Here is a 12,564-nt window from a genome sequence, read left to right on the forward strand (position 1 = left end):
TACCTGGCCTCCAGGTTATGGTCAGAGCCACACATTGCTCTGTGGTAACCTACACAGTTCATAGAGGATGTGCCCACCCAATCCAAGTGTGAGGGATGTGAAATTCATTGGAAGGATATTAGAAGGAGGTGGTTTGCTCCTTTGCGTGCGCTCTCTGTCTCTCTCTCTTTTAATTTTAAGAGGAAGGAAGCAGAGGAGCATACACAGACACAAACATAAACAAAACACAACGCTTGGTGCATATACAAAGATACTTGCAGGAACACTAAAAACGGCTAGAGCTACTTTAACCAAGACTATGTTCTTCCCCCAAGCATTGGTCATAGCAGTAGCCAGGGGCCTGGCACATGCCCATTAAATGCCATTGTGAAATTCAACGGTGACAAGAAGCGTGGAGCACAAGACTGAACCGAGAAGCTATTTTTAAAAGCAGTCTGCACTGAATCAAGGAACTGCCCTTGCTTTGATCAGACATTTTCTTTTGAAATTCGGGAGGCAAAGTCTCATGGTTCTGTGAGCCTCTTTCTGGGAAAAATGTAAGACGGGCAGTCTAAGCAGCTGAAATTTCACAGAGATTGGCTTAATGACTAAGTTAACATCAAAAGTGCCGCCCAAGAGAAAAGTGCCCTCTGGTCTTCCCAATACCAAAGTTGAGGGATGCTTCTAATCACTGACTTCTAGAGAAACAAGACTTTGGGACACGATGCTATTCCTCTTGCTAGGCACTATGTCTGCTTGTCTAAATAATAAACAGCTTGCACCTTTGAAAATAGAAAGAAGGGCCGGGCTGGGGAGAAGCCTTGGTGGGAAAAATGTTCACCTTGCTATCACCCACACCCATGCAAAGCTTAACGCAGTAGTGCACATCTGTAATGAGAATCCTTAAAGGCTCACTGCTCAGGGAGCCTGGGGTTTACGGTCATGAATGACAAAGTCTTTGTCTCAAAGAAGGAAGAAGGTGAGGACACCCAAAGTTGTCTTCTGACCTCAGCATACACGTACACACATGCAAATGCGTGTGCCCTCCCCCCTGATTTGGAAACAAAAGGGAGAAGACAACAATAAAAACCTGTTTTAATAGGACACCCAGGCCATGAACTAAAGTTTTGGTACTGACTATAAGTATGTGGTCAACATCTGGTGCCCATTTGTTCTTACTTTGGCAGTAGACAGGAAACAGTGTCCCTATAGGGCTTACCTTATTTTGTTGCCACCGTCCTGGTTACAAACTGGTAAGAGGTCCAGCAGAACTTTGTAGAAGTACCTCAAGGTGAAGTCAATGCCCATCACGGCCACAGTGTGCCCGGAAGACAGCTGTGTACTTCATGGGAAAGAGGCCGATGGGAGAAAGAGACAGAGCAGACATGGTCTAGGGTCAGAAAGGCAAGCCCTCCCCATTTCCCATGCCTGTATCTGCCGAATGACTAACCGTAACATGAAGATGACTCGAGAGAAAACATTAGCCCTTTGGTTATGACTTTCTGAATAAGACCGGCACCAAACACGAACTGCTGTGGAATATGTCCAGCCCTCCCAACACCCACACATGCTCAGAGTGGCTTCAGAGGCCTAAGAGTGAGAGGTTGCACGTCTGGCTCCCTAACACAAAATTTAACAAGATTGTGTACATTTGAATATACATGGGTATGCACGTATGTGTTTGTAGATGTATGTGGGGGCATGCCTGCCACAGCGTGTGTGCAGAAGAGGACAACTTGTGAGAGTCAGTTCTCTCCTTAGACCATGCAGTCCCGGCGATCAAAGTCTGTCAGTCAGGCTCGGCAGCAGGTGCCTTTACCCACTGGACCATCTCGTAAACCCTACAGTTTCTTTCAGCAAACTTCTGGAAAAGGAACCTGAATGACTTCCTTTATTTTGAAGCAGGTCTCACAGAGACTGAGCAATCACAGTAAGGCCACATAAAACTTACCAGGAGCCCTGAACAGCTTTCTTTCCACAACGCCATGACGGACTCACTCAAAGCACAGCTTCTATTTAAGAATGAGTCCTCCGCGCTGCAGGCCGGTACACCCCTCTATCCCATAATACCACTACTCTCAACGGAGGACACGCTGCCGGTACAGCTAGGGGGTAAAGTCTGGTGCCACCGGCTCACTCTGTGGTAGATATGGGGTCAAGTCCTGGCATAGCTGGTTTTATTTATGTTGTTCCTGGATGCTATTTGGCTCTTTTTTAACGCTTTAGTTTTTCATGAAAATGGAGATGATAGTAATACCTTAAAAAAAAGTAAGCCTGCTATTGTAATTAAATGTGAGAATGTTGATAATGTTTGGTAAACTGCCTCACCAACAGATGGTAAACACCCAAAAAGCAGAGTGGACTGGTATCATATACCTGCCTGATTACCAAAAGAATACCAGAAGAAAAAAAATGACATCATTCTTAACTATTTCAGGACGGTCTCTTCCGTCCCTCTCCATAGCACTGGGCTTTAAATCTCGGGGCCAACTGCATGTTAGGCAGGTTTTCTATGAACTGAGGGGCTATCCCAGCCCTTTCTCATGGTGATCTTTGTTTTCATGTGTATGTGTGTCTACATGCGGTATATATGTGCACCGTATGTGTGGCTGGTGTCCTTGAGGTCAGAAAAGGACATTGCACCCCCTTGAGCTGGTGCTAGCAACCAAATTGGGTCTTCTGCAAGACCAGCCAGTGCTCTTAACTGCTGAGCCATCTCTCTAGTCTCCTTTGGTGGGATTCTTTGGAGGCTTTATCAGTTTAGGAACACCAAAACTTGCAAGAGTGGGGCATTGTGGCCAGCATCATGGAGTCATTAGTGTATATATATGGACAGAAACTCACTGCCCGATTCGAAAAGCATATTGTCTTAGTCATAAGTCAGATCTGGAGGACTAGAAACAATTTTAAATTATTTAATTTCTGTGGAAGAAGCTAAGAAAGACTTGTAGATTGTATTTTACAAATGAAAAAAGTTAGCCCGGGTATGGTTAAAAGACCTAACTATGACCTTTCCCCCATATATGGAGCAGCACCGAGATGGCTCTTCTCTACAGTACCATGTGTCTGCTAACATGGAAAGTACTGTTCAGGTGTCTTGGGATGTGCTCACTTTACTTCTAAACCTCCTCTGGGTGGCAGTTATCTGCTCGGTATGAATCACGCCGAAGCAATAGTGTGCATCTTGCCCATGGAAGCCTAGCTTTGTATTTTATCTGAATTGCAACTAGGCACACTGTTACCATAGCAACTCACAGAATTTTATAGAACTATCCAGCCAAATCTGCATTTCTAAACATAATGGACCAAGTCGATGGTAATACACGTATGTGACTATCACTGTTGAGTCATGTGACTAGGTCCTTTCTCTCCAGCAGTGTTATCCTATGGGAAGGATGTCCAGCTAGATTGGCAGGCCACTGGGAATGCTCATGGAAGAAGCAGACAGAGAGCTCCCAGAGTGACCGGCGAGCACTGAGTTAGAAAGCCCTCCCCAGCTCTCCACCAAAGCACGTCTGAAACCGGGGGTAAAATGGTTTTACACAAGCGGAATATCCACATGGGCTCTTTCTTCTGACCAGTTTGAATGCCACACGTTCAAAGCCTAAAGAGCACGACAATAAAATAACTGCTATTGTCTGAATCACTTCGCCCTGTCAAGTTCAGTGCTAAGCATTTTCCCAGGCGCCACCTCGAATACCTTGCCCCTTGCCCTTGTTCCGGGCACTATCCTATGAGCTTTACGTACTATTTAACATAATCATTAAAATAATTATTTAAGATGGGCTCTAATGAGGAAACAAAAGCAAGAAAGGATTTGTTTACAGTCACATAACTCATAAACAGCAAATCTACTTTTACATATATGGGGGGGGGTAGGTTCCAAAGCTGGCACCTTCGCCAAGCCTGTCTAGCAGTGCAAATCACGCAGGTGTGTGTGTGTGTGTGTGTGTGTGTGTGTCTGTGTGTTGGTGTTCTGCTGAGCAACAGTAGAGGCTGTTGGCATGGCTCTCTGCTGGGATGAAGGAAACAGTCACAGCTCTAAATAATTAAACTGCACTCAGCTAAGCAAAACAGTCACACAATGGGGTCCATGGGCTACACTGAGCAGGGCCAAGGCATATGCTTCCTCTGGCAGATCTGTATTCAGTATTCATGCCAGGTATCAGTCAAAAATACGGTCTTTCTTGGCTGCTTTGAGAAAATAGCTGTTTGTATAACGAAGGGATTAAAGCAGTGCGCCTTCCCATCCAAACTTTGGCTAATGTTTGGAGAGACGGAGCTGAGGCTTTACATTGTAAGAAACAACACATCCTAATATATGTCCCGTGGTACTGACATTAATCAGCTCTCCGGCAACATCGGTTTTCAAAACTACCAAACAGAAAACCAAAGCAAACAACTCATGTAATTCTAAAGAGTCAGACGCAAAGAGGACTCCAGATGCCCTGGTACATCTTTCCTCATTAAAAAAAAAAAAAAATGCTCCTTTGCTTGCAAACGAAGCCATTCTAGTGATGAAAGCTGTCACGTTCCAGCTGGTACTTCTTCTTTTTACATGACTGCTAAGGTTGGTGGGCTGGCTCGGTGGGCAAAAGCGATTGCCACCAAACCTGACGACCACATCCCTGGGACCTGCATGGTTAGAGAATCAATCCTCTCTTACAAATTGTCCTCTGTCTTCCACATGTGTCCTGTGCATGCATGCGTGCCCATAAACACACGTTAGCTAGGTTAGTAAAAAATGTAATCGAAAAGATTTTACATGACTAAAAATGAATTAAAATAGTTACCTGGATGAGTGAATTGTATGACTGATTGTCACAACATAGCCAGCTCCGCCAACATCGAGGTAAGGACCGGTCAAAGAAATCAGCCCTGGATTAGCTACCGCATGGAGATACCTAACAGAGACCCAAGAGAAACCATGTGACTTTATGCATAAACCACTGTAAGTTTTAAGGAGCAGTGAGTTTGTAGCTCTAAAATACTTTTTATAAACTGTGCTGGAATTATGTTAAAACCCAAAGTGAATCTTGCTTAAATTTTTAAAAAAGATTTTATGTGTGTTTTTCCTGCTTATTATGTGTGTGCACCATGTACATGCTTGGTGCCTGCAGAGGCCAGAAGAGGGTGCTGAGCCCCCTGGAACTGGAGTTACAGATGCTTGTGAGCCACCGGATGGGACTGGGATCTGAACCTAGGTCTTCTGTGAGAACAACAGTGCTCTTAACCGCAGAGCTATCTCCCTATATCCTTACTTCTTTTTGCAGAGCTGGGGTTTTGAACTCATGACTTACCCATGCTAGGCAAGTGCTCTGCCACTGAGCTGCAGACCTAGCCCAGAGTCTCACCTTTCTGTCTGATTGTAGTACCAACACCAAGAGTTGAGAAACTGAGATACCCTGGTCTAATGTGTGCTCGACTCTGAGCTTTTACTAAGACCTGTAGTGCAGACAGTTCAGAGGGGAATATAGAAAAGGACCAATGAAGGAAGAGAAATAAGCAAACATAAAGAAACCATCCAGGATTATTATAGGTGGGGAGAGAGCTCAAAGAGCTGACTCCTGAGTGAGTTCGTTGCTACTCAACACAGAATAAGAGATTCTGCTCTTGGCTTGTGCTGTCTCCTGCTATAGTGCCTGACTAGCACTGGTGTGAAAATAAGGCTCAGAAATAAAAGAATATTCCTGATTTATATGTAGACATTTTCCATAGGTCATACATGATGCCATAATTATATGGAGTGAAACAATGTATTTCATTCAAGATGACCCTTCAGTTATGAGATAGAATCAAGCAAGTCCTTAGGAGCCAAAATGGATAAATGCACATCATTCTACTCTCAAAATTCCAATAGAGAGATAAAGGCACTGCAGTTAGAAAAATAACGCATAAGCCCTTCTTAAGAAAACATAATGAAATCAATTTTAACCCCCTGAAAGTGTCTTCTCCAATAATTGCCCCAAATGGCTTTACTGTTGTCCTTACCATGTCTCCCCAGGCCTAGGAGGAACTGGAACCTGAAGGCCCCTACAAACTCACCACTGTCTCCTAGTGGGATCAAATGCTTTGTCCATGAGGGAGCCAGGATAGATTCTGAGGACGCCATTGGGTGTTGCTATGTAACGGCGGACAATGTATGTGTTCAGGCTGCTCATTTCCATTTGTGTCATCCATTCATCTGTGACGTGGCTGGTCGCCATTACTTCATTTCTGACAGAGAACTAAGAGACAAAGGAAGACATTGCAGGGCCCCCTTTAATAAAAACTCCCATGAAAAGAGCGTGGGCTGCTGCCAGGGCTCCCCAAGGTTCCCTTGCAGAGAAGCCAAGCCCAATGAAAACCTTTAAACAGCAGATGGGTGCAAGCAAACTTGCTGAAAACAAAAGTTCACAGAATAGAATCAGGGGAGGTGTGGGGACTCGGTCGTTCACCTAGCTAGCCTGCCTTAGTTTAACAAAATTCCTTTGGTGAAGCATTTGGACGCACTCGGCCTTTTTGGGGCTTGAATCTCATATTTATCTCGACAGACAGTAGAACACTTCTTTTCCAAGGGAAAATTGGAGTGTGAGGTTTTCTCTGGTCTCTTCATCACACCCCCTACTTGGAAACCCCCAAGTTGCATAGGAGACCTGAAGCAGATTCTTCACGTGGCTCACTGGGCTCCTTAATCCATCAAAAGGGTCGCAGCTGACTAGTCTCCCCCCGGGGCACACACTCTGCCTTTTTGGCTCCTGGATGCAGAGGCCCAGATGCAAGCAGGGTTTGATACTTCAAAGATTCCTAGCCAGCAACTCCTCCCCCGTCCCCCGGGTCTGTGGAAAGGGGCCCCAGAGCTGTGGCCTGTGCCAATACTTACTTTGAGTCCCGGGTTAGCAATGAGGCGAGTGTTGTCACTGAGGTAGGCCGTGTAATGCTCCACCATGCGCTTGGTCTCCGGCTGGCTGAGGTGCTCGTAGGGGGAGGAAAAGCTGCCGGCAGACAGCATGACGGTTGGACTTTCTGAAAGAGACCCCGACAAAGCAGGTCTCAGAACACAGAGGCTTCATCTGGGGCCCACACAAAAGCATCACCCAGGCTCTGCCAACATGTCTGCTACGGTGGTTTAATGTCTTCCACAAGGACACAAAGAGCCTGACAAAGAGAGCAAAGAAAAAAGGGAGGAAAAACACCCCCCACACACATTCTCTCCTTTCAGGGAGCTTATGGTCCTCCGAGTGAAGCAGGAGGGGGATGTGCCCGGAGAGGCAAAGATGCTGAAGCAGAAATCCGAAGACTCTTAGCTCTGCATGCTGTGGATTTCTTAGGACAGAGGGCAGAGCGCAAACATGGAGCCAGACTGGACAGACTCTGGGATCCACTATTTTCTGGCTGTTGGGCAAGCATTTGCATGTGGGGGGAACATAACACTATTATTGACAACAGTATCTCTAGCGTGATGCTGAAGGGCGCTCCACGGGCGCGCGCAATACCCATTAGCATCCACACCAGTGCTGTTCTTCAGGCAGAAGGCAGATGAAGTGTTGACATCAAGGCAAAAACCAAATTAAAAAATTATCATCACAGGTGTCAGGCAAACGTGCCACAGACAGAGCTTATCGTTTCTGAAAGACGATTTCTAACGTGAAAACCCGTTTCCTATTTGAGGCAAAATCCCTGTGGTGAATCACAGTGTCAAACAAGATTTTCTATTTAAAACGTCTGCCATTCATCCTTACCCCGTTTTTATTTTATTTCCTCTGAAACGGGTCTCACGGTGAAGCCCTGGCTGGCCTGGAACTCTCTTTGTAGACCAGGCTAGCCTCAAAGTCACAGAGCTCACCTGCCTTTGCTTCCTGAGTCCTGAAAAGCATGGGCCACCACACCAAGCCTCGCCACAGTTTAAAATGTGTCATAAGATACTATCATGTGACATAAAGCACACGATGATGCTTGATGACATCATCATATCTCATTAAAATCTCTCTCTCTGTGTGTGTGTGTGTGTGTGTGTGTGTGTTTAACTTCTTTTGATAGCCCTTATACATGATGTCTCAGTTTCTTGCAACCTGGTGAGCCTTCATGTAGTGGGTAAAACAACACCAAACCAATTTTGAGCTGAGGATATAGAAAGACTCTTTGCCCTGTATGTGCCAGGTCCTGAGTCAACAGACAGAAAGGGCACATAAGCCGGGCGGTGGTGGCGCATGCTTTTAACCCCAGCACTCGGGAGGCAGAGGCAGGCGGATCTCTGTGAGTTTGAGGCCAGCCTGGTCTACAAGAGCTAGTTCCAGGACAGGCTCCAAAGCTACAGAGAAACCCTGTCTTAAAAAAAAAAAACAAAACATCAAAAAACCAAAAAAAAAAGGGCACATAATAACAAGAAGCAAACTAAACTGTAGGAATAGTTTTCTGCCTAGAGAAAGAGAGTCTCTTCTAGAGAGCACAGACTGCTGCGTGGTTTTGTCATGCAGACCACATGGAGAGACTGTAGGGAGGCAAAAGCAATTTCCAGTAAGGAGCCAGGACAGCCTTATCACATGGTGACTTCACTTCCACCTCAAGGATACAACGGGTTTGTCTTGGGGGGGATAGTGGAGGTCATTTCATTTATTTGGAACGCCACCTGTTGGGGACATTGGATTTCACTTCTTCCCCTTGAGCCCTAGGAAGCTACTTAAAGCGGTTTAAGTGCATAGCCTCCTCATCCTCTAGTTTGGTAAATACTTGCACCGAAAGCAGGATGCTTTCTATGAGTCTTTAATTTTCCATCCCTCACCATCATGTAAGTTTCCAATGTCTGCTCAAAGACATAACTCCAGGATGATGTTTGCATCTAGAATTATCAGTTAGAAACATTCTCAGAAACTGTTGCTTCCCATGATGTGACTTATTTCTCAGAATATCTTCATAGGCTGGCCTGGGAGATTGTGATTGCATTAATCTCAAGTAATCAAGGAGAGAGAGAGAGATACAAAGTAGAGACTTGTGAAGGCTGACCCCACAACTTTCTGTTGATGTGTGTTCATAGACTCAGCGGTCCATTCCTGAAAGAGTGTGCCTGTGTGTGTGTGCACCAGAGAAACTCGGGTTATGTGACCCATGCTTAGAGAGATTTGGATCTATCATCAGAGAGAGCAGGCAGAAGGAATTGAGAAGAAAACGATGTAAGTAAGACAAATACATTTCAGAGTTGAGAATGTCTCAGGAGGGCCGGGGTAAGATAAGTAGCGATGGTTCTGGGAGTGGGCCTTTCTTACAGAGATAGAGACTGGCTGGCATTTCAGAAAAGGTTGATGCAGTAAGGCAGCTTGTGGGTAAAGGAGAGAAACCAGCACCATATGAGAAGTAAACCTTTGCGTCTAGGAGGTAGACGTGCACGCTTATACATTTATACATACACACAAAGCTGCCTTAGGAATGTCCTTTTAAAAAATCATATTCTTCCTCTTTTTGCATACCAAGAGATGGTATCTTTCCATCCCACTCCCTCCCTCTTAGTTCTAGAGATAGAAGCCAGAGCCTCTGGGTATGAGGCAAGTGTGTAATGTCTACTCCTGAGACCTCCATGCCTCTTTGGAAGACAGTTGACACATATTTCATGCCTTGCGTCAGAACCCTCACCGTGAAGTCGGAGAGAAGCCACTTAAAATTCTCGTTTCCTGTTCCTTTCTTAGTGCGTTTTAAGGGTCTTGTGTTCCTTTCACTGCAGCTGAACAAGACTGTTCCTGCTGAACCTTCCGCATTGCCCCAGGGTCCCACCACCCATGGGAGCAGGGATGCCAAGGTTTCCACCCTGGGCTCCCTGAGAAAATGCGCACGGGCCCAAGGTCTGCCTATGCGATCTGCGATCAGCCACTCAGACTGGGTTTGAGTTAGCAAGTGCCACCCTCTCTGAGTACGCTCATGAGTGATGCTGTCCAACTGTAATATTAATACAATGCCATCTGCAAATGTAATTAAATTTTTTTCCGATAGCCAGAAAAGGAAAAGAAATTCTGATAGTACACCTATAGGCTATTAAAAATATGACAGTCTCAGGAGCTAGCCAATATAAAAAAAATCTAGCATGCACATGACATTTCCCATACATCGTGATGCTGTCCTAACCCCCTTTCAAGTGCCCAACAGCCAAGAGTAGCCAGTAGCTAACACTGGACAGTGTGGATATGGGGAAGTTTGCAAATGAAATTTAATATGTGGGCTGGGAGCTTCTTTCTCACCAACTAACTTGACCTCGCCCCCGGCCCCCCAGTCTCAGGACAGCGCTTCATCTTTGCCTGCAGTCATGCACTGCTTGTTGGCCCAGAACTTAGAAGTCTTGCACTTTAGTACAGCATTTCATGAAAATGTGAAGACTTATGCTCTCTTTCATAGAAAACAGAGACTATAAACCCCAAAGCCCAAATCAAAGCAAATAAACAAATGCAAGATCCAGCCTTTTCTGATTAACATCACAGGCTTTCTCTAAATTGTTGACATTTTTGAAATGTGCCACAGAAAAGATCACTTAGCCTCGCCTGGTCTTTTGATCTCAGATCCAGGAAGGACTTTTGAGAAAAGAATGTAAAGAAGGAACTCAATTCCAGTGTTCACATTTGGAACCCAGAGATGGGGACTCTGACTTGGTCTCCTTCCAGCCTGTGTCCCTCTGCTCGGTTGTTAACTGCAGTGATCATTCACTTTTTTGAATCCTAAGTGTTTTCAAGAGGGAAAAAGAAGGTAGCTGTTGATCTAAACCGTGCGCATCCTGTAGGGTACTGACTACATAGGCTATAAAGGCCTCCTGTGTATCTGGCACACATCAGCATGGCCAACTAAGTGGGTATGACTTAAATATCAGCTTGGCCAACAGGTACATATGGACCATTCACTAGCTCTAATCATCAGGGAAATGCAGATCAAAACCACAATGCAGCATCACTTGACCCCCCCCCCCCCACCAGAATGACTCTTAGGCAAAGACGAAATATAACGCTTTTTGATGAAGGTGTGGAAAAAGGGGAAACCTTGTATACCAGTGGCGGAAATGTAAGTTAGTACAGTAAGCCAGTGTGGAAAACACTATTGAGATTCCTTAAGAAAGTAAAACTAGGATTACCATGCTGTTTAGCAATTCTACTCCCATATCCAAAGGAATGATGTCACGCCATAGAAGAGACATTTGGTACCCCATGCTCAGTATGGCACGATTCAAAACAGTCCCAAACATAGACAACCCAAATGTCAACTAAGAATTAAGAGAACATGGTACAGAACTATAACGTAATAGTCTGCACCCATAAACTACTGAAGTCTTGTATAGAATTGGAGGTCATTAGGTTAAATGAAATAAGCCAGGCAGAGAAGGAAAAATTTATGGCATGATCTCCCTCAGGTGGCATCTGAGAAGCTGAAGCTGAAAGCAGAACGGTAATCATAGCCTCGTGAGTGTGGGGAGGCTGGGAAGCAATGGTTGACAATGTCAGATAGAGCAAGAGGCACTGGTGAGCTACGTACATGGTGGAGTGGTGCACTGTGCATTTAAAATAGATGGAAGGAAAGGTTTTGAAGACAATTTCCATGAGTTTTTTATGGGTGGCTAAGGAGACAATTATGTTTAATCCGGTTCAGACATTATACGATGTACAGGTATGCATGAAATTCTAAATGGCGCTCATTAACATATAAAAAATTTTTAAATGTTTTTAATGTGTCAGAAATAAAATCTAGGAACACTCTAAAAGCAGAAAATAAAGACACAACAGTAACAAAGAACAAGAAATTAGCAGGAAATAGTAACAAATACAGGAAGCGCTAATCCAACTATAGACGCAATCACTTTAAAGATCAATAGTTTATATAAATCCATCAAAAAATACAGACTGACTAAGCATGGTGGCATACACCCATAATTCCAGCACCTGGGAGGCTGAGGCATGAAGAAAGTGAGTTTGAGATCACCCCGGAGTATACAGTGTTACTTATGTAAAACAAACAATCAGCATAAAACAAAAAGATTGCCAAAGATGGACACAAAACCTGCACTACATCCAACCAAGGTTGTCTATAAGGAACTCGCTTAATCTATAAAGCTATATAGAAATTAGAAATAAGCTGGTAGACAGTGGAGTTGCAACATTAATTTCAGAAGAAACTGACTTCAAAGCATCTAAGCTGTGTTACTTTCTCTACCTTAGTTTGAGGGAATTATTTTTCTTTTGGTAAATCCAAATGTCTTCCTCTACCACAGACCAACCAAAGCACTGAACACAAAACACCTGGTTCGTTGCAATAGTAAACCCCACTAACATCCTTTGGAGATGCTGCCTACGGCTAAACCCTTGGGAGACAGGGTCCTGTGGAAGATGTCATCAGTGCCTTCAGCAGATTCCTTTATATCCCTCTTACTGGTTTAAACACCCTCCCTCCCCACACCTGCACATCCTCTCATCTGTGGCTGTCCTTTATTGGTAGGACACATCTCTGTGGCCTCTGGACAAACAAAACATGCCTAGCACTGGCTGCAGGCTGAGAGCGGCTGAGGACGACAAAAACTGAACTCTTCCTTTGTCTGTGGTCCAGGAAGACATTGGTCCATGGACACTTTGAGCCTGAGATGGT

At 44.8% G+C, this 12,564-nt stretch overlaps 1 protein-coding gene across 1 annotated transcript in view; it reads right to left on the bottom strand.

The window, feature by feature from the left end:
• The window catches only part of Cachd1 (cache domain containing 1), a 228,630-nt gene that overhangs the window by 20,766 nt on the left and 195,300 nt on the right, over positions 1–12,564 (bottom strand). Inside the window, exons 14-17 of the mRNA XM_038333472.2 lie at positions 6,842–6,984; positions 6,025–6,206; positions 4,773–4,883; positions 1,199–1,321 (exon numbers count right to left, since the gene is read on the bottom strand). Of these exons, the coding sequence (XP_038189400.1) occupies positions 1,199–1,321; positions 4,773–4,883; positions 6,025–6,206; positions 6,842–6,984 (559 nt within the window). The remainder of the gene's footprint in view (positions 1–1,198; positions 1,322–4,772; positions 4,884–6,024; positions 6,207–6,841; positions 6,985–12,564) is intronic.

The sequence above is a fragment of the Arvicola amphibius genome, chromosome 6 (genome assembly GCF_903992535.2).
Source record: "Arvicola amphibius chromosome 6, mArvAmp1.2, whole genome shotgun sequence".
In the NCBI taxonomy this organism is placed as follows: domain Eukaryota; kingdom Metazoa; phylum Chordata; class Mammalia; order Rodentia; family Cricetidae; genus Arvicola; species Arvicola amphibius.